Genomic DNA, 22,392 nt, shown 5'->3' with positions numbered 1-22,392 from the left:
GTCAATTTCCCAGGGAAATAGACTTTGAGATGAAAATTGTGTGCAGGAGATTGAGGGGTGAGGGTGCCCTCAGGAAGAACTCTTAAAGGGAACAGGGAAGCAGGATCCGGCAGAGGAGGAAGTTGAATTGTGATGCATATGCAACAGGGCCTCAGCTGATCCCACAGAGTGTTCTGGAGCTGAGGAGCCCTTCAGAGTGGTTTCTAACTGAGGCAACGACTCGCCATTTCCCCCTGACCAGCGTTCGCCCTGGAAGAGGGGGTGATGGTGGCCAGGCAGCTAGCGCTAAGGCTGAGGGTAATTCCCACATAGGGCTTCAGCTAAAAGCCGGGGGCTGCCAGCAGTCTTAGCATCTGGCTCATGAAGCTGGAGTTTGGGTGGTGCCCCACAGCATCCACTAAAATGCCCTTTTTCTAGTTTTGAGTAAGTAGATGCAATTTCTACCCTACTTTGAGCTTGATTTTAATGTGAACGTAATGTAGGTTCCATATTCTGAGTCTTTTAAAAGCCAAGCATACATAGATTCTTTTTATGGTTCATTTTGGTAAAAAAAAAAAAAAATGATGATGAATTCCATCAACAAGGCCAGTTTCAACAGAATAAGCCTTGTGTTACTGGACAGCCACTGCCCATAAAATTCACTGTCGCTCTGTGCTGATGGCTTTATCTCGAAAAACCAAAGCAGGAGGTGGGAATGGTGAAGGCGGGAAAGCTGTCGTATCAAAAGCTGTAGGGTTGATAAATTTGTGCCAACCTTTGGCTTGGTGGTTACAGTCCAAATATAAAAAAATCGTTGGGGAATAGGCATAATCCTTATAAGAAAATAATGCAAGTGCATCCTTTGATAGTATCATCTATGTGTTTGATGAAACAGGGTAACAGATGTTGTTAAATCTGCCTGTGAAACCACAAACAGACGGAGTAGACCAGGCTGCCAGAGGGATATTAGACTGACCTGTATATTTCACAGACCAGGTTGTCAGGGCAGAGCACAGATTAGCTGACCCAAAACGCCGAGTCAGAGTTACTTCTCCGTCTATGAAAGAGGCAGAGTGCTCCAGGCCCTACAGGATACTGCAGAGCAGGGGTTGGCAAAGATTTTCTGTAATGGACCCCCTGTTAGAGATTTTTGACTTTGCAGGGCATGTGAACTCTGTTGCAGCTACTCAACTGTGCTCCTTTCTAGCGCAGAAGTAGCCATGGGCAATGAATGGGAGTGGGCATGGCTATATGCCAATATAACTTTGCAAAAATAGATAGTGGGTCAGACCTGGCCTGAGGGCTATAGTTTGCTGATCCCTTATGGAGAGGGCAGGTCTGGTTGCCTGAAGGCTCAATCGTAGAGCAGATACTTGCTAAGACTTAGGCAAACTTCTAAGTGTATATTTTTCTTTAATCTGTAAAATGGCATTAAAATATTTACCTCCTAGGAATACTACAAGAAATAATGAAATAATGCATGCTCAGTGTTTGGCACATGGGAAATGCTTGAAAACTAGAAATTATTATTATTTATGCAATTCTAAAGAGTTAGGGTTGGGTGAAGTTAACCAGCTGAACAGTGTTGGGAAAGTGTTCGATAAATGGGGCTCAAATTATGTTTGGCTGTGTAACAAGACGTGTGTAGGGAACTCTTTTTGTCTCAGTTTGTCTGAGGCCCCAGGAGCTGTAGTTGGTGAGGCTCACACTGCCAGAGAGAAGAGGACTAGCAAAGGAGGTGGGTGGCTGGGGAATTGGTTTTGCGACCAGCTCTATGGCAGAGTCTGCTGCACTCACTGACACTGGTGTTCTCTTTGTTCTGGGCACGTGGCCTAACCACGTTTTTCAGCTTCCCTTGCAGTTCAGTGATTGCCCACATAAATAGGTTCTGGTTAATGAACTGCGAGAAGTAATGGGTGCTGTTTGCAGGCCTGGCCGATGGACACCATCTGCACACAATCCTGGCTCTTTCTCCATAAACTGGCAATGTGGAGAGGACATTGGGCACCTCACGAGCCACAAGGTGGAAGGTGCCTGGTGCCCTGAATGACTGTGTGAAGCAGAGCGGCTGTCCCACTGGATGATCCTGTGTGACTGTGCCCTGTATCTTTTTTTTTTTTTTCTGAAAAAGAATATATATTGGCTTGGCCAAAAAGTTTGTTCAGGCTTTTATGTAAGATGGTTAAGGAAAACCTGAACAAACTTTTTGGCCAACCCAATGTATGTATAAGTATAATTGAATCATTTTGCTGTACACCTGAAACTAACACAACATTGTAAATCAACTATATTTCAATTAAAAAGTATACAAGTATTGCTACTCCAGCCTTCTTTTGATTTCCATTTGCATGGAATATCTTTTTCCATCCCCTCACCTTCCGTCTGTATGTGTCCCTAGGTCTGAAGTGGGTCTCTTGTAGACAGCATATATATGGGTCTTGTTTTTGTATCCATTCAGCAAGCCTGTGTCTTTTGGTTGGAGCATTTAATCCATTTACATTTAAGGTAATTATTCATATGTATGTTCCTATGATCATTTTCTTAATTGTTTTGGGTTTGTTTTTGTAGGTCCTTTTCTTCTCGTGTTTTCCACTTAGAGAAGTTCCTTTAGCATTTGTTGTAGATTTGGTTTGGTGGTGCTGAATTCTCTTAGCTTTTGCTTGTCTGTAAAGCTTTTGATTTCTCCATCGAATCTGAATGTGATCCTTGCCGGGTAGAGTAATCTTGGTTGTAGGTTCTTCCCTTTCATCACTTTAAATATGTTATGCTACTCCCTTCTGTCTTGTAGAGTTTCTGTTGAGAAATCAGCTGTTAACCTTATGGGAGTTCCCTTGTATGTTATTTGTCGTTTTTCCCTTTCTGCTTTCAATAATTTTTCTTTGTCTTTAATTTTTGCCAATTTGATTACTATGTGTCTTGGCATGTTTCTCCTTGGGTTTATCCTGTATGGGACTCTCTGCACTTCCTGGACTTGGGTGGCTATTTCCTTTCCCATGTTAGGGAAGTTTTAGACTATAATCTCTTCAAATATTTTCTCAGGTCCTTTCTCTCTCTCTTCTTCTGGGACCCCTGTAATGCGAATGTTGTTACATTTAATGTTGTCCCAGAGGTCTCTTAGGCTGTCTTCATTTCTTTTCATTCTCTTTTCTTTATTCTGTTCTGCAGCAGTGAATTCCACCATTCTCTCTTCCAGGTCATTTATCCGTTCTTCTGCCTCAGTTATTCTGCTATTGATTCCTTCTAGTGTATTTTTCATTTCAGTTATTGTATTGTTCATCTCTTTTTGTTTGTTCTTTAATTCTTCTAGGTCTTTGTTAAACATTTCTTGCATCTTCTCGATCTTTGCCTCCATTCCTTTTCTGGAAGGTTGCCTATCTCCACTTCATTTAGTTGTTTTTCTCGGGTTTTATCTTGTTCCTTCATCTGGTACATAGCCTTCTGCCTTTTCATCTTGTCTATCTTTCTGTGAATGTGGTTTTTGTTCCACCGGCTGCAGGATTGCAGTTTTCCTTGCTTTTGCTGTCTGCCTGTCTGGTGGATGAGGCTATCTAAGAGGCTTGAGCAAGTTTCCTGATGGGAGGGACTGGTGGGTAGAGCTTGCTGTTGCTCTGGTGGGCAGAGCTCAGTAAAACTTTAATCCACTTGTCTGCAGATGGGTGGGGCTTAGTTCCCTCACTCTTGGCTGTTTGGCCTGAGGTGACCCAACACTGGAGCCTACCCGGGCTCTTTGGTGGGGCCAAGGAGTACTTCCCAGAACTTCTGCTGCCACTGTCCTTGTCTTCACGGTGAGACACACCACTCCTCTCTAGTTGTGGCATGTGGGTTTTCTCTCTCTAGTTGTGGCGCACAGGCTCCAGGGCGCATGAACTCTGTAGTTTGCGGCACGTGGGCTCTCTTGTTGAGGTGCACGAGCTCAGTAGTTGTGGTGCGTGGGCTTAGTTACCCCACGGCATGTGGGATCTTAGTTCCCTGACCAGGTATCAAACCCGTGTCCCCTGCGTTGGAAGGCAGATTCTTTACCACTGGACCACCAGGGAAGTCCCAGCAATCTGTGTTTTAATCAGCTTTCCTGGAGGATCTGAGGCTTGATAAAGTTTGAGAAACACTGATTAGGTCATGGAAATTCCTATGGCAAATGCACACTTCAGTGTACAATGGTTCAATGGCTCAAACAAAATAGAAGTATATTTGTTGCTCATTTAGAGGTGCAGGTGGTTGAGCAGGTTGGCAGAGTGGCTTCCTCCAGGCAGTTATTCAGGGACCCAGGGTGATGAAGTCACTGCCATCTTTAATACGTGACTTTCAAGCTTTCTCTGAAGGTCATCCCAGCCCAAAGAGAAGAGCATGGAGAAATGGCTGTAGGATTTGTTTATGGGCTGGGTCCAGAAGTGGCATACGTGTCCGTATTCCATTGGCTAGAACTCAGTCACATGGCCCTGCTTACCTGCAAGGGAGGCTGGGAAATGTAGTCTAGCTTGTGCCCAAGGAAAAGAGGCAAACACAGATTTTGGTGAGCAGCTTGGAGTCTCTTTATGGACATTTCTGAGGTTCTCTGTATTCTGGACCTCTTTTATGTCACAAACCCCTTTGACAGTCAGGTTTAGCTCATGGACTCATTCTCAGAATGTTTTTAAATGCATAAAATAATAAACAGAGTTACAGAGGAAACCATTAAATTGAAATATAATTATAAATTGTTAAAAAAATTTTTCACCTAGAATTGCCAAATCAACCTTGAGGAAAAAGAACAAAGCTGGAGGCATAAGGCTTCTAGGCTTCAGACAATACTACAAAGCTACAGTAATCAAAACAGTGTGCTATTGGCATAAAAACAGACATATAGATCAATGGAACAGAATAGAGAGCCCAGAAATAAACCCACACACCTACTGTCAATTAATCTTCGACAAAGGAGGAAAGAATATACAATGGAGAAAAGACAGTCTCTTCAGCAAGTGGTGTTGGGAAAACTGTACAGCCTCATGTAAAGCAATGAAGTTAGAACACACCCTCACACCATACACAAAAATAAGCCCAAAATGGCTTAAAGGTGTAAACATAAGATATGGCACCATAAAACTCCTAGAAGAGAACATAGGCAAAACATTTTCTGACATAAATTGTACCAATGTTTTTTTAGGTCAGTCTCCCAAAGCATTGGAAATAAAAGCAAAAATAAACAAATGGGACCTAATCAAACTTATAAGCTTTTGCACAGCAAAGGAAACCATAAACAAAATGAAAAGACAACCTATGGACTGGGAGAAAATATTTGCAAATGATGCGACTGACTGACAAGAGCTTAATTTCCAAAATATACAAGCAGCTCATACAACTTAATAACAAAAAACCAAACAACAAAATAAAAAAAATGGGCAGAAGAGTCCAAAGAAAACATACAGATTGCCAACAGGCACATGAAAAGATGCTCAACATCGCTAATTATTAGAGAAATGCAAATCAAAACTATAATGAGGTATCATCTTGCACTGTTCAGAACGGCCATCATCAAAAAGTCTACCAATGATAAAATGCTGGAGAGGGTGTGGAGGAAAGGGAACCCTCCTGCACTGTTGGTGGGAAAGTAAATTGGTGCAGCCACTATGGAAAACAGTATGGAGGTTCCTCAAAAAACTAAAAATAGAGTTACCATGTAATCCAGCAATCCCACTCCTAGGCATGTATCTGGAAAAGACAAAAGCTCTAATTTGAAAAGATACATGCACCCAGTGTTCATTGCAGCACTATTTACAGTAGCCAAGACATGGAAACAATCTAAATGTCCATTAACAGATGAATGGATAAAGAAGATGTGATATATATATACAACGGAAAATTACTCAGCCTTAAAAAAGAGTGAAATAATGCCATTTGCAGCAACACGGATGGATCTAGGGATTATCTTTAACTAAGTGGAGTAAGTCAGAGAAAGACAAATATCTGATATCACTCGTTTGTGCAATCTAAAAAATAGTACAAATGAACTTATTTATGAAATAGAAACAGACTCACAGACATAGAAAACAAATTTATGGTTTCCAAAGGTGAAGAGGGGGAGGAATAAATTAGGAGTATGGAATGAACAGATACACACTACTCTGTATAAAATAGATAACCAACAAGGACCTAGTGTACCCCACAGGGTACTATACTCAATATCTTATAATAACCTATAATGGAAAAGAATCTGAAAAAGAATATGTATAACTGAATCACCTTGCTGTACACCTGAAACTAACACAACAGTGTAAATCAACCTTACTTCAATTAAAATTACAATTTCAATTAAAAAAATTTTTTGACAGAGCAATATATGTATTTATTAATGCATTAAATAACAAGATCTAGTAACAGATTTAATGACTACTTTGATTTTGAAGTAACAATGAATATAAATGGTATTTCAAGATATCTTCAGCCACTATAATTTAATATTTAAATATCTGTGATTTCTTTTAGTGGCAAAAGTCAGATATTGCTAATAATACCAGGTTTATGGCCTGCATTTATAATTGAGGGATATGCTAAGTTTGTTTGTTTTTTAAAATTTATTTAATTTATTTATTTTTGGCTGCATTGGGTCTTTGTTGCTGCGCTCAGGCTTTCTCTAGTTGTGGCGAGCGGGGGCTACTCTTTGTTGCGGTGCATGGGCTTCTCATTGCGGTGGCTTCTCTGTTGCGGAGCATGGGCTCTAGGCATGTGGACTTCACTAGTTGTGGCACGTGGGCTCAGTAGTCGTGGCTCATGGGCTCTAGAGCACAGGCTCAGTAGTTGTGGTGCATGGGCTTAGTTGCTCCGCAGCATGTGGGATCTTCCCGGACCAGGGCTCGAACCCATGTCCCTTGTATTGGCTGGCAGATTCTTAACCACTGAGCCACTAGGGAAGCCCTATGCTAAGTTTTAATTAGCGTTTAGTGAAAATAAAGACATATTTTTCCCCATCCAAGTTCATTGATTGCCTGCTCCATCTCCCTTGAATTTTATCCATGGATTCAAGAACTTCTGTTCTATACTTTATTTCTAGCCTTGGATGAGGAGAATCGTAGGGTTTTTATGGGGCATTACATGCTTTATAAACATCAGCTTATTGAGCTTCATAATATTTGAATATGGTAAATCTCTGTCTTTACCTATAAAACTTAGCTTTTCAGGTACAGCAATAACACAAAAACAATTCTATATAAATACTCATTGCATTAAGTTTCCATTTGTTCAGATGCTTCATCAGTAAACTGGATGGTGCTTTGATCTTATATAACAATAATTCTTACTTGAAAATGTTAACTTTTTCAATTTCTGCCTGACTTATCTAAAATGTTTGTAGACATTTCTTGTTTTAATCAGTCAACATATGTTCTGAGTATATGTAGAAGATTAGCTCTGAATGCATTACTGCCTTATAACCTCCCTACCTAAGAGCAAAGTGGAGAGGGCACGGGTTTGGAGTTAGAAAGACGAGCTTTTCTATTTGTGAGTTTTGGCCTTAGGTAGGTTACTTACTCCTGGTAAGCCTCAGTTTGGTTGTCTATGAAGTGGATATAATAGGCTTAGCCTAAATGGTGCTTAGTAAATTATTGCTATTAATATCTTCTCCCTTTTTTGACAGTCTAAACAAACAGCCTGGTTAAGTCTGAGTATTCGATGTGTGAGGAAAATAGCTAGCCACATGAAACCTAACAGAAAGAGTATGCATCAGGGGTTTTGTTTGCAGGCAATTGAATTTGACTCTGACTTAAACCAAAAGAGAATTTATTACAAATGTATGGTATAATTTACAATCAAAACTGAATTGTTATAACAGAAGTAGGCAGCTTCAGAAGGTCTTTGGTGCATCCACTAGACTGATGAATTCCTTCTGCTACTTTCAGTCTTTACATCCCTCTGCTTAGTATTCAGTGTCCAAGCAGAGAGACTGCAATGGGTTGATCCTTGACTGTGAGCCTCCCTGGGAACTATACCAGGTTATTGAGAGGGAAGATCTAGAGTGGGCTGTGGAGCACCCAGACTTAGCTGTGTATCAGGACTGTGCATCTGAGAAGTTACTGCCCAAAGGGTGCTGATAAAACAGGGTGGCCTAAAGACATGAAAGCAACCTAAATGTCCATTGACAGATGAATGAATAAAGATGTGGTAAATATGTACAATGGAATACTACTCAGCCATAAAAAAGAATGAAATAATGCCATTTGCAGCTACGTGGATGGACCTAGAGATTATCATACTAAGAGAAGTAAGTCAAAAAGAGAAAGAAAAATATCATATGATATCACTTATTTGTGGAATCTAAAAGATGGTATAAATGAATTTATTTACAAAACAGAAATAGACTCACAGACACAGAAAATAAACTTATGGTTACCAAAGGGAAAAGGGAGGGAGGGATAAATTAGGAGTTTGGGATTAACAGATAACATACTACTATATATAAAATAGATCATCTACAAGGACAAGTATACGAGTATAGCACAGGGAACTATATTCAATATTTTGTAATAACCTATATGGGAAAAGAATCTGGAAAAGATATCTATATATCTATATATCTATATATAGATATATAGATATATATCTGAATCACTCTGCTGTACACCAGAAATTAACACAACATTGTAAGTCAACTATACTTCAATAAATAAATAAATAAATAAATTTAAAAACGGTGGCCTAAAAATGGCAGCAGTCCACTACCAAGAGACTGCCAAGTTCCCATCACCTACTGGTTGAAGGGCATCCGGGTAAGATCAAATGGCTAGAGGGAGAAATGGACTTTATACTGACTCCATCAAATCCCATTAACACCTGTGAGAGCTTATAGCACCACCTACTGTTTTAAAAGAAAATTTCCTTCTGTTAAAAGTCATGGCTTACTTTTTATAGTATTTAGGACAAGCAAGTGTAATAAACCCCAAACCAATAATTCTCTACAGTGGTTTAGGGAGATTAAAAAAATGCCTGCTCGGCAATGACTGTGTGCTGTTTGCAGTGTTTGTGATCATAGCTCTGAACTGCTGGCAGGTGAGTTGCTGCTGTAGCATCCAGGAAGTGAAACCGTAATAATAAGGCGGTAATGCATTGACTGCTTACTGTAATCTGTGTACTGTTCTAAGAGGCTGATGTGGACTATCTCATCTAAATACCATGTAACTACTAGAGGGGGAATACTGTATGCATTTGGCAGAGGAAGAATCTGAGGCTCAGAGAAGTAACTTGGCCAAGATCGTACACCTAGTAAGTGGGAGAGCTGGGGTTCTAGCCCAGACAGTTGGACTCTCAGGACAACAAGTGCCTGGGACTCTCTGGAGCAAGGAACTCTCTCCTGATGACCAGGGTGGTTGGTACCTCATGTGTCTATCAGCAGGGCACACCTGCAGTGTGATTCATTTTCCTTTTTACATCTGATTAATAACAAACTTTTGTCTTTAAGAATATCTTTTATTCACACAAGCAATATACCTAATAATCATAGCCAACCCTTATATATTGCTGTGTGCCAGGCCCTTTTCTAAGTACTTTACATTTATTAATTCATTTATGCTTCTCAACATCCCTATGAATGAAGTACTGTTTTTAATCTCCATTTTACAGATGAGGACATAACTCTCTCAGTAACTCTTCAAGGTCACACAACTAGGAAGTGACAGAGGCTGTGTGTGAACCCAGATAGCTTGGCTGCTTGCTGTCTGTGTACTGCCCTGTAGTGCTTATAAGAAGTTATTTTAAAATAGTCCATGTACATTTGGATATAAGATAAATCACAGAGGTGTGTATGATGGTGCTCAAATCTTAGAAAAATGTGAAGGTGGAATGAAAGTGACAGAAGTTGAGGAAAGACTGATTTAAACAGTTTCTAATATTCATTGTAAGCAATGCTTGAATATCTTCTTGGACCTACTTGCCAGAGTTTCTCCGGAGTAGATACAGGGGTGTGGATTTACTGGGTTATTGTTCTCCAGAATGACTGTACCAACATGTTTTACTTTTTTTTTTTTTTTTTTTTTTGGTCACTTTAAGTGAGTTTTATGTAGTTTTCCTAAGAGTTTCTAGAATTTGTAGAAAATGCCCCCCTTCTTCACACTTAGTCTGACTTATATCCACATAAGTAAAGCAGTATGCCCGCCGACTTTTTTTTAAACTAGCATTTCTGGATTAAAACATCTCTTAAGGTAGAATAACTCTGGGCCCCGGAACACGAGATGCTTTGCAGGACACACAAGCCTTGCTACACTTGCTACACTTTGAGCTCACTTTGGGTGGTCAAAGAGCTCACAGAGCTGGTGTCTTTGGACGTCTCTGTACAACTAGCCCCAGAGAACTGCCCAACTGACTCAGGACCAATCTGCATCTGTTCGCTTGTATTTCCTGCCCCAGGGATTCCGAGCCAGCCCTCGGCACCTTAGGAGACGGGCCGCAGCGGCTGCAGCTGCCCGGCTGGAAGAAGCCAAGCCTGCCTTAGAGGTTCACCACCAGAGCGAGCAGGAGATCTCAGTGAGGAAACGAAGAATCAAGAAAAGCAGCCGCGTCCAGCCAGAATTCTACCACTCCGTCCAAGGCGCTTCCACCAGAAGACCTGTAAGTAGGGAACTGTCTTCTCAAAGAATATTAAATACGTTGTCACATGGGGTGGTCCTTCTCTTAGTCTTCAAAAATCATCAGATTGACTTTAAGTAATTCGGTTATTCTCTTATTGTCCCAGTAAGTCGTCGGGAACTCACGCGAGTGCCAGCGAGGAATGTGGTTTCCCAGGAAGCGCTGGTCAGCGGTGGGCGGGGGGATTGAAAGCTGGTGAATCCTGACCACATGAGAGTGGGGTCTAGAGCCCGGATGGGGCCATGGAGTTACCCAGCCGAGGCCTGCAGTGGTGAGAGCTGAGCTGGTGGAGGGGGGTGACAACAAAGCAGCATCGGAATGGGGAGGCGTGGAGGGAGGGGCTGACCCCCTCGTCTGCAGCTGTCCTCTGGGTGATGCTGAGGGAGCTGGCCCCTCCGGGTGACTTTTATGTTGCTCCCAGGCGGCACTGCTGTCCTCTTCTAGCAAGTGCCCTGGGTCTCTGTCGGCCGAGCTGCCTTAGCTGGACAGTTACCAGGGAAGTTACCTGAACAGTTACCTGGGAAGCTTGGTGCCCACCTGGTCTTCACCCCTGCTCATCTCCTGAGCACGCTGTTCCGTGTGCTCTGATCTTCTATCTTGGTTGGGGCTCTTACACAGGGACTTGTTGCCGGGGCTGTGACAGTTAAGGATTTGGGGCTTAGACACTGACATTTAAAAAACTTTCAAGGAGTATTTCATGACTGCAGTAATCTTGCATTGCTTCAGCATTAAAAAAAGTTTCCCTATGAGTCCCTCCTGTGCTGTGGAGAGCCCATGATTGTCGTGACTCAATGCCAGCTGAGGGGAGCCAGCAAGATTTGACGTGATAATATGTCTCTGTAAATTATATAAACAGACCTGCCCTTCTGTGGCGTAACTGTGTAGCAGACACATGTGGAGTTTGCTACCAGGCCAGCGACAATGGCAAGAAGTTGAATTCCTTTACAGAAAAGGTCCTGTTTAGCCAATGGTAAAATAAGCACATACTTGGAGATGAGAGCCTTCCTTTCATGATTGAATAAAACAAAGGCTAAGCAGAATTTGGTATTTACGTGGAGCAACAGGAAATTGTAGGAAAATTTATTCATTCAACAAATGTAAGCTTTTTTTATACAGGAAATAAGAGATGCACAGGTATGTATTAATAACTAACGGTTATTGAGGGCTTACTTATGTAACTGGAATTATTCATCTTCTGAATGATGAAACTGAGGCCCAGAGAGGTAAATAACTTGCCTAAGTTGACCCAGTTGTTTGGGGGCAGAGTCTAGGGTTTGGGTCTAGGCGTTGGCCTCCAGGGCCCCCGCACTTCCTCTGCAACCTTCTGCCTTCCTGCTGCCCAGCACTTCACAGCTGAGTCCATGGACAGACACGCACACGAGTAAACGGAGTGCAGGCCTGTGTTAGGGAGGTGCTGCCGTGGACTGTGCACCCGGCACTAGGGAACGTGGCACAAGGCCAGAAATACTTGCAGAGAAGCAGACGCCTGAGGCGCCATCCTGGAAGAGGAGGGGTTGATCTGGTGGGAAGTGGAGGGAGGAGTCTCTGACGAGGAGAACGTGTACAAGAGCACAGAGGCGTGACGGTGTGGCAGGCTCAGGGGTCAGCTCGAGGTGGTGCTGGTAGCTGAGACCAGGGTCATTAAGGGATATATTATGCTGAATCGTTGGGTTTATCTTCTGTGACGGGGCTCTGTTGAAGGTAGGGAATAGGCACATTGGTTCTCCTGCTCAGAATCTAGCTAATTCTGTCTTCTAATCTCCCCATGTGGATGGAGAAGTACGTGATCATCATCAAAGTTTAGGAACCCTCCACCCCCCCTTGTTCCCTCCTGAGCACTGTACCTAACTGCCTTGGTCACAAGACATAGTCCCCATGCCTGGTGACTCTGCCCTGGAACACCTCTCCTCACTCTCTGTTTGCCTGGAGAATTCCAGTTCACCTCTGAACACTGACTCGTGATCAGGTGGCTTGATCAGGAAAGTCTTTTCTGATCCTTCCCATCAGAGTGAGGTGCGTTCTGCTTTGGTCCTCGGCCCTTTGTACAGATCTCCAGCAGCGCAGTTACTCAAGTGAAAAAGGCAGGCTCAGTAGTGAGACGGACACGGGTTCGACTCCTGCTCTATGTATCCGGCAGGAAACAGCTGGCACCATAAGAGTTTAATGGAAGGAATGTTTCCAGAAGCATGGGCAGGGCTGAGATGCTCCAGCAGCCTTCAGGTGGAACCTACCAACCTACCTACCTACCTACCTTCCACCCCTCGCCTGCAGGGGTGGCAGACGGCAGGGGCCTTGCTGGGTCCTGGTCAGAGGGCTGGAGCCAAGGAAGCAGCCTTCCCCAGGAGCTGTGGCCGAGGCGTGCAGCCCGGCCAGAACCCAGTGAGTCAGGAAGGGGGCAGGGGGAGCAGATGTGCTGCCTTCTCAGCTCCTGCTTTTCCATCAACCCGACCCAACAGGACACCAGAGGGCTGGGGAGTGTGGGTGATGCGAGTTCCAGAGATCAGCACCCCGAGGACAGGGCAGAGTCACCAGGGATGGGCAGAGTCTGAGGGGACAGACAGGGACCCTGGCAAGTAAAAAACATACGTGGTCATCTTTGCCGAGCTGTTCAACTCCTCGAGACTCAGCTTTCTTACTGTGAAGTGATAATAACAACGGCGACCTCACTGAGGGGTGAGGATGAACTGACGGGTGGAATTAGGTGGCCTGCTTGGCATAAACACTCAGTACATGGTAATTCCTTCCTCTCCTTCCCCCCCAGACCTTGACTTCCTTGGGGGCCATATCGTCTGGCCTAGCATATTTCCTGGCATATGACATCTGATGCATTTTATTGAACAAATGAATGAATGACATTTATACATGACGTGTAGGTTAGGCACTATAGGAATTCAGAGAATGGAGAGGTTTTTTCTTTTACCCCCCAAATAAGGTGGTTGGGGGTAACTACTTCACGGAAGAGACGGGATTGAGTTGGGCTTAATTATGGGTAGGAATTGGAGAGCCAGCAGACGTCAGCTCTGGGAAATAGAGTAAGCAGAAGTGCTGAGAACTGTTTGGCTGGATGTGGGGGATTATGAGAAACGTACAAGATAAAGCCTGAAAAAGAGATGGGGCCAGAATACCACTGTGTTTAAACTTCATTTTCTGTGCTTCATGGAGACACTGGAAGAGATGAGTAGCGTCATCACAGCAGGATTTTAGGAATTAAACCTGAGCAGGGTGGGTCAGAGGGGAGCAGGACAGGGCCGGGTCAGTAGCTACTACAGAGGTCTGGGTGTCCGGTGATTAGGACCTGGATTGGGACATTGCCTGTAGCTCTCTGCCGGCATCTGGTGGTCACTGCTGAGGAAGGCCTTTGCCCTCCGGAAGGCCTTTGCCCTCTCTCCTTCGGAAGGATCATTTGGAAGGGAGCAGGATTAGAGGACAGGAAATAGCAGTGGAGGCTGCCTTGTTGCTAGGGGCAATAAAAACATTCCAGGAGCTTCTTTGGGGCGGGTAAAGCTCACTTCCTCCATCTGTGTGCTTCTCCTAGGGGTCGTTGTTTTGTAGACTGGAAATCGTCAGAGCTGGTAGCAGGAGGCTGTTGGCTTCGTATGTCATGTGATTCCTGCTCAGCCTCTGCTGACATTTCCCTGTTTTCATGCTGTAGGTGGACTTGAGCGCCAGCCTTGGGTCCTCTTCTGGGTTTGGTTAGGTGCAGCCAGTAGGGCCAGCACATGAGCCCGGAGCCTGTGCCTTTTCCGGCTTACACAATGGGAGGGAGAAGGGGGACGAGTCAATGTCAACTCTGATGGTGGCCTGGAGATGAAATAAAAATAAATCAGCTGTGGTGACTCAGTATTATTTGAATGACTTTATGTGAAGCACTCCAGGCGTTTCTAGCGGCAGTCTGAGTAAGAAACAGGCCCACGAGTCAAAAGACTGACACAGGACATAGCAGTGAAGGAGATGACTCAGAAGCTGTGACCGTGCACTTTCAGCCAGGAAGCGGGCCCCGAGCCACATGGAATGCATTATACTTTAGCATCTCCGGCTGCTCCAACCTATTTACTTTTTCTGAATTCATCATTTATACTCCAACGTGGCTATAAGAATTTGTAACGGAGATCACTAATATAAACATAATTAGTAATATATGTGTTTTCTTTCCCCCTCTTTTGAAAAATGAGATGTTTCTAAGAGTGAGTAAGCCAAACATTTATCCTGATTTTCTCTCTTAGGTCTTGGGACTTATCCCATATATTGAGACATGTCACTGGAACATTTAGGAGTTTTTACCACCTTGGAGCAGAAGAGATAATTAGATCCACATCTCCCTTGTTTCTTTAGTATTTTGACATTGCAATTGGGTCTGAATCCTAGAGCTTGAAACATCACCATCACCGGAGCGCTCATGTCACTGCACGCTTGCTACCTTGGCAGCCCACAGGCAGCAGGTGTCGCTATGCTTCCCCGTTTTCTCCCCTTTCATCTTCCCAGCAGTTCTCTGGGGCAGGTGCTCACTCTTGGAGGAGGAAACCTGTCAAGGTCACACAGCTGGTGGATGATGGAACGAAGATATAAACCCAAGTGTTCCGACCGGAGCAGTTGCAATAGATTCAAATGATCATGTGTCTAGGGCTAGAGGTTTATCCTAATGAATCCTCCTAAGTACTTTCATCAGTTTGAGTCTCAGGTTTCCTAGCTGCATAGTAGTTTTTTAACTTTTGCATCAATCAAAACCTATTTTTAAATGGTACTGGAAAGCATAGATAAGCCCCAAACCTCACTCTTGCCATGCTTTTCGTTCAGCCTCTCCTCCTGGGGCAGAGGACCTGGGAGGCAGCAAGAGTCTTTCTACCTAGTGCCCTCACTTGAGCCTGTTAATGTAGAACAAAAAGGGGAAATCAAAACTTTAGAGCACCTGAAAATAACCAGGCACTCTGACTCTGTCCGTGTTACGTTTCACTGATTCAAGTTTTGTGCACATTTCAACCCCATCACCTGCATTTCCTGGACTTAGAGTCTCTGACACTAGCATATAGAGGTGAAGGACTGTCTGATTAAAAACTGCCAGCGCCCCCAGGTACCAGCCAAGCGGTAGCCCTCTCCCCGTGCTGGCAAAACCGAGGCCCACGAGCTTCAGTCCTTCACTCTGGGGCTTCTGTCCCAAGTAACTGGATTATCAAGCCTGATAAATTTTTTAAAAAATTTTGTTTAAGTGTAGTTGATTTAATGTTGTGTTAATTTCTTCTGTACAGCAAAGTGATTCAGTTACACACATATATATATATATTCTTTTTCATATTCTTTTCCACTCTGGTTTATCACAGGATATTGCATATAGTTCCCTGGGCTATACAGTAGGACCTTGTTGTTTATCCATCCTTATATAATAGTTTGCATTTGCTAATCCCGAACTCCCAATCCTTCCCTCTCCCACCACCCTCCCCCTTGGCAACCACAAGTCTGTTCTCTATGTCTGTGAGTCTGTTTCTGTTTTGTAGATAGGTTCATTTGTGTCATATTTTAGATTCCACATAGAAGTGATATATATTTGTCTTTCTCTGACTTACGTCACTTATGATAATCTCTAGGTCCATCCATGTTGCTGCAAATGGCATTATTTCATTCTTTTTTATGGCTAATATTCCATTGCATCTATGTACCACATCTTCTTTATCCATTTATCTGTCAGTGGACACTTAGGTTGTTTCCATGTCTTGAGCCTGGTACTTCTGACTCAGGTTGGAGGACAGGCAGGCTTAACTCAGATGATTGGTGGTCCTGCTTTCTGAAAGGTGAACACTGGGGAAGAAGCTGGTGTGGCCTGAGGGGTGGAAATCAAATTTCCAGTATGGATATGTTAAGTCTGAAATATCTACTAGATTTCCTAGGGTCCGGATTTCATGGGGCTGTTAGTACACGGATATTATCAAATCCAGGAGACTGATCAGGATAACCCAGGAAGTGAATACTGATAGAGAAGGGCATTGAGGGCTCAGTTGGGGTCCTCCAGAGCCAAGAGGTTAGGAAGAGGACGGAGGTTCCCTTTAACTTCTGACGCCTTCCTTCAGAAAGACGGATGCAGAGAACAGATTGGTGGTCACCAGAGGTAGGGGATGGGGGTAGGGGAAAACACAATTTAAAAAAGTACACACAGCTGAATACATCTGTTGTTTTCAGTGACACAGAAAAACAAACCCTTGAATACACCAAAAAAAAAAAAAAGAATGAAAGAAAAAAGGAAAAAAAATTACAGGTGCCTTAGGCAGAGGTGGGTCCAGGGCTCTTGACTTTCACTGAAGGATGTTCGTCTTCGGCCAGGAAAAGGCAGCATCTCAGGTAGAAACTTTAAAGAGCAGCAGGAAAGGATTTCCCATGCAAATGGATTACTCCTTCCCAGCCTTGCCCTTTCTCCTGCTAGACCACTTCCTTGACCTCACCTTCCTTTTCCTTCCGTTGTTGGATTTTGTTTTCGAGTCTTGGGGAAATTTTCTGTTTTTCTCTTTGCAGCTTAGGTCATTGTAAGGCTGCAAGATACTTTGGAACATGGCATAGTTTTTTTTTTTTTTTTAATATTTATTTATTTATTTATTTGGCTGGCCAGATCTTAGTTGCGGCACGCGGGATCATTTGTTGCGGCATGTGGGATCTAGTTCCTTGACCGGGGATCAAACCCAGGCCCCCTGCATTGGGAGTGTGGAGTCTTACCCACTGGACCACCATGGAAGTCCCTTTTGCATAGTTTTTCTTTGTTTTAAATTAATATTAACAGGTTTCAGGTCATCTTTGTAGTCAGGAGCCTGCTACTGTGTAGAAAAGACTAGCCAGACATCCTTGATCTTGTTGAGAATGTAGGATGTTTCTCTGTCCCTTTCCTGCTTAGGTTGTTAAGTGGTCTTCCCTTTCCCTTTCCTTTTCCAGTGTGTAACCCCATGCGGCTTTATCTGCATAACCTCGGGACACTTCCCTTTCTGGCGAAGGCTTGCTTACAGCTCACACCTTCCTTTGGGTTAATTAATTGGCGAATACAAAGCTCCTAAAGGAAATGTTTGTTTCCTTTTCCCTTTGGAGTTATAGAGAATGAACTGAATGAATAAAGTCAAATTTCTTTTGCTAACTGCTTCAGAAGGATTTTGTGGATAATGTCCATTCAGCTTACTGAGTCTTTGCTCATTGCTACACCTCCCTTACAGGACCTTACCAAAGGTTTCATTTATTATAAAATTGCTATCAGTAGGTATAAGAATAATTGGTGCACAGGAGCATGCGGGGTACGTGGTCTATATTAAATGAATGGTGCTAATGTAGATAGAGTTTAGTTTCTCAAACAACTCATGAAACCAAAATGAACTTGGTGAAGGGGTTCATGTACTCTGCTTGTAGAAAAATAAACACATTCTTCTAACTGATGATTCTTTTCGAAGCCAGCATTTGACTGCAGCAAGGCCTGTTGCCATTCTTTTTGTCTTTCTTGTACTCAGCATCACCTGTTGTCTTGAAAACCTTAAATTCTTTAAGCTCCAAGCAAACAAAACTTACAGAAAAAAAATTTTATCAATTAATTAATTGATTTTTTGTCTTTTTATTTTTGGCTGCGTTGGGTCTTCATTGCTGCGCACGGGCTCCCTCTAGCTGCGGCAAGTGGGGGCCGCCCCTTGCCGCGGCCTGCAGGCCCCTCACCGCGGTGACCTCTCCTGCTGCGGAGCATGGGCTCCAGGCACGCTTTAGTCTTTTTTTTTTTTTTTTCCCCGAAAATTTTTAGATAGCCACTTGTCTCTTCAAAGTTTCCATGGAGGGGTTGGATAAAAGAGCTGAAAAGATAACTCCTTTAGAGATGGTCTAGTTTATTACTTTACTTCTAACCAGAACAGTCTTTATTTCTAACCTAACCAGAATGTTAAATTGTTCCAAAGATGGGTATAAATTTCTTTATTTTAAAGGACACAGTTAGCGCTTCCCTTGAAATTCTGTTTGATGTTTAACAGCCGTGTTTGCCTGGGGTGACTCCTTGACCTTTGCCTAAATCCTGTGGGTTACAACTTAAAACCATTTCCTATTGTACCATCTGTGAAGAGGTACTGTGGAAGATCTAGAGCTTGTCTCACTCCCTTTCGTCCTGTGCTTTCAATGATGAGGTCTCCCCTTGTTTGATGGCTTGTATTCATAGCCAGTTCATTGTACTTGAGAATCAAAGAGCTGCTTCTTTTCTGGGCTTATGGTTCCATCTCTCTGGACCTTTTCTCCTAGACCTAATTCTCAGTTTTCCCAAATATCACTGTTGTGCTCCTCTCAGCCCCCTCCTGGTGAGTGGCAAGAATCCATCTGATTTCTCTCAGTAGTGCCTCTTTTTTTTTTTTTTTTTGTTCCCAATTGTGAGGTGATGAGTGTGGTTCAAAAAAGTCAAACTGTGGAAACTGAACAATCGAACATATCCAAACAGAATTTAGTTTGTGCCTTGGGAGAAAAGTGGTCAGTTCTGGAAATGACAGTGATGTTTCAGGAAAACTTCTGCTTTGCAGTAACACTTGTGAATGAAAAAATGCCGCCTTCCATATTAGTAAGCAAAAGATGTTGCAGCCATCGAGCCATCACATTACAGCCACACGACGGTGAGCCTTGGGGGAACTCAGGATGGAAACAAAGAATGCCTGCCATCTAGCAGTCAGTCACTGCAGTCTCCCCTCATTGTGCACCCCCCCAAAGGGACTCAGGATGAGAAAGCACAGGATACTGGCCCCAGATAGCTGAGGTACGTATCAAAGGAAGATTTCAATGAGCCCAGACATAGGCTCTTTCCATACATAGAAAAGTGCTAAATTCCTTAACTTGAGATGTCTGGTTTTCTTTATTAACAATAATCTTTTGATGTTCTGACTACCTGGTCTTTGTTACAAAAACTCCTGTATATCCTGGCTCCCCCACCTTGCCTCTTTGGAGCCATCCCTCAGAGCTAGCTGAGAGGCTGTGTCGCTGGATTAAGTCCTCAGTTTTGTCTGCCGAATATAACATAACTCTCAACTTTTAGGTTGTGCATTTTTTTCACACTTCATATTTTGAAAAGTGTGTTCATATTCATGATCTCATTTAATCTGCACAAGCAATTTGTACCTTGAGTGGGGCTTATATTGTTAACCCAATCTGACAAAAGTGAGTTTCAGAGAGTAAGGACTGGCCCAGGTCATCAGTCTAGATGGAAGCAGACGTCCCTTGTCCCTGCCGTCCGTTAGGAAGAGCTTCAGCTCCAAGAGCACTTGGGGAATTGGGTGAGAAATTTCAGGGACAAGAATATAGATTCCAGTAGACTGGAGGAATTATGCATGTTTTCATCCTGACTCATTCCTGAGGAGTAGCTGTATGCCTTTGAGAGTGTGCTCACAGCCTGCATTATCTGTACCGCCACCCCAGGGTACCAATGTATTGGCAAGTCCGCTTTGGTCTAATACTACCAAGTCCATGCCTCAGCCTCCACACTTTCTGCTCAGTTATCACATGGTAAAGTAGCTAATTAACTCTGATGCTGGGGAATATCCTTGACCTGTCAGCACTGACCCCCCACTACGTGCAGCTCAGCATCTCTATGGCGGATGAAGATCAGATACCTAAATTAATCTGATGTTAAGATGAGGCTTAAATACTCTTGTGTACTGTTCCTGGGAATGTGGAATGGTGCAGCTGCTCTGGAAGACAGTATGGCAGTTCCTCAAAAATTAAAAATAGAAATTGTAAGGTCCAGCAATTCCACTTCTGGATATATACCCAAAAGAATTGAAAGCAGGGTCTGGGGAAGAGATGTTTGTACACCCATGTTCATAGTAGCATTATTTGTATTAGCCAAAAGGTAGAAGCACCCCAAAAGGTGCATTGATGGATTAATTATAAACAAAATGTGATGTATCCATACAATGGAATATATATATTTTTTTTTAAAATTTATTTTATTTATTTATTTATTTTTGGCTGTGTTGGGTCTTCGTTTCTGTGCGAGGGCTTTCTCTAGTTGTGGTGGGCGGGGTCCACTCTTCATCGCGGCGCACGGGCCTCTCACTGTCGTGGCCTCTCTTGTTGCGGAGCACAGGCTCCAGACGCGCAGGCTCAGTAGTTGTGGCTCACGGGCCCAGTTGCTCCGTGGCATGTGGGATCTTCCCAGACCAGGGCTTGAACCCGTGTCCCCTGCATTGGCAGGCAGATTCTCAACCACTGCGCCACCAGGGAAGCCCCATACAATGGAATATTATTCAGCCTTAATAAGGAAGGAAATCATGACACCTGTTGCAACATGGATGGATCTTGAAGACATTATGCTGAGTGAAATAAGATAGTCACAAAAGGACAAATACTCTGTGAGTTTCCCCGAGTAGCAAAATCGTAGAAACAGAGATTGTTAGCACAAGTTCCTGTGCCTGACGCACAGTGAGGCCAAACAAGCCGAAACATCGGAGTTTGGAGCAGAGAAAGGTTTATTGTAAGGCCATACAAGGAGATGAGGTGGCTTGCCCACAAAAGCCTTGAGCTCCCGGAAGGGTTTTGGCAAAGCATTTTTAAGGGCCAGGAGAGGAGGGGTCTCAGGGTATGTGATCAGCTTGTGCACAGTTCTCTGATTGGCTGATGGTGAGGCAGCAGGGTGGTGTCACAGGGGTTAACATCATCAGTCCTTAGGCTCCAGGAGGCCTGGGACTATGTGTTCATGGTCATCAAGCAGTTCTTCCACTTGGTAGTGGTGGTGGGGTTTCACATCTGCAAAACCACTCAGGATATTTGCATTAAATACTATTATCTAGGTACTTCAGAGAGGAGCTAAAGCAGAGGTTACGGGGGAAGGCCTGTCCCAGGAAGGCCCCATAGGGTCCTGCTCTGTTACAAAAGTAGAATGTGGTGGTTGCCAGGGGTGGGGGAGGAAGGAGTGGGGAGTTGTCTGATGAGTATGGCCTTTTAGTTTTGCAAGATTAAAAGAGTTTGGGGGAAATTCCCTGGCGGTCCAGTGGTTAGGCCTGCTTTCACTGCCGTGACCCTGGGTTCAGTCCCTGGTTGGGGAACTAAGATCCCGCAAGCTGCGTGGCATGGCCAATAAATAAATAAAGACATAATTAATAAAAGAGTTCGGAGATTGGGTGCTCAACAAGGTGAATGTGCTTAATAGTACCGAACTGTATGCTTTAAAAAGGTTAAGATGGTAGATTTTACATTTTGTGTACTTTACTGCAATTAAAAAGAAATTGAGTTTAAACAGCAGCTGCAGGCAAGGAGGCAGAAGAATCACAGTAAAGGTTCACAGAATAAGGGCCCAAATGATAAGAACATCAGAGAAGATACATTTAGCTTATTTTAAATAAAAAGCTCATGGAGTGTGAGAAGCACAAGGTAATTACAAGTAGCAAATGCTAAGGAAGGACTCACTTGCTAATTGGAGGACGTGTCCTTATATACCTGGTGCAGGCATGACTGTGGATTGAATGTCACATGGCAAGACATGCTGTTTCATATGCATGAAATGACAGTTGATATCATTATTCTTAGAAAAGAGAAACTCCTTAGAATGTAAAGTCTTAGTTGAGGTTTTAAGGGCTATTGTATAATATATTTGCATGAGTTAAAATATTATACTCCGGAATAAGCAAGATTGATCTAAAACAATGTAAACTTGCATTTTAAGTCAAAAGATTGTGTTATTTTGTGATCGGTTTGTGTTTTTGTGTCAGAAAAACTTCAGAAATAAAGTAGATATGTTGATGGTGTTCAGAGCCAGGATTTTCAGTTGGGAGAGAGGAGATGCAGGTGTGAAATCAGGAAAGTTAAGTAAATCCCTAATTGAATTGGAAATATCAGTTTGAACACACAGTG

General features: G+C 43.3%; 1 protein-coding gene across 13 annotated transcripts in view; it reads left to right on the top strand.

Moving 5' to 3' along the window:
• Positions 1-22,392, top strand: part of DST (dystonin) — a 488,177-nt gene that overhangs the window by 36,992 nt on the left and 428,793 nt on the right. For all 13 annotated transcript variants that reach the window (XM_082414288.1, XM_082414278.1, XM_082414289.1 and 10 more), the window contains exon 3: positions 10,348-10,548. In XM_082414288.1, the coding sequence (XP_082270414.1) occupies positions 10,348-10,548 (201 nt within the window). The remainder of the gene's footprint in view (positions 1-10,347; positions 10,549-22,392) is intronic.

This window comes from Balaenoptera physalus (genome assembly GCF_965194825.1).
Source record: "Balaenoptera physalus genome assembly, chromosome: 11".
Lineage (NCBI taxonomy): Eukaryota > Metazoa > Chordata > Mammalia > Artiodactyla > Balaenopteridae > Balaenoptera > Balaenoptera physalus.
The sequence above is the reverse complement of the archived record's forward strand: the minus strand, read 5'-3'. Positions and strand labels throughout refer to the sequence as shown.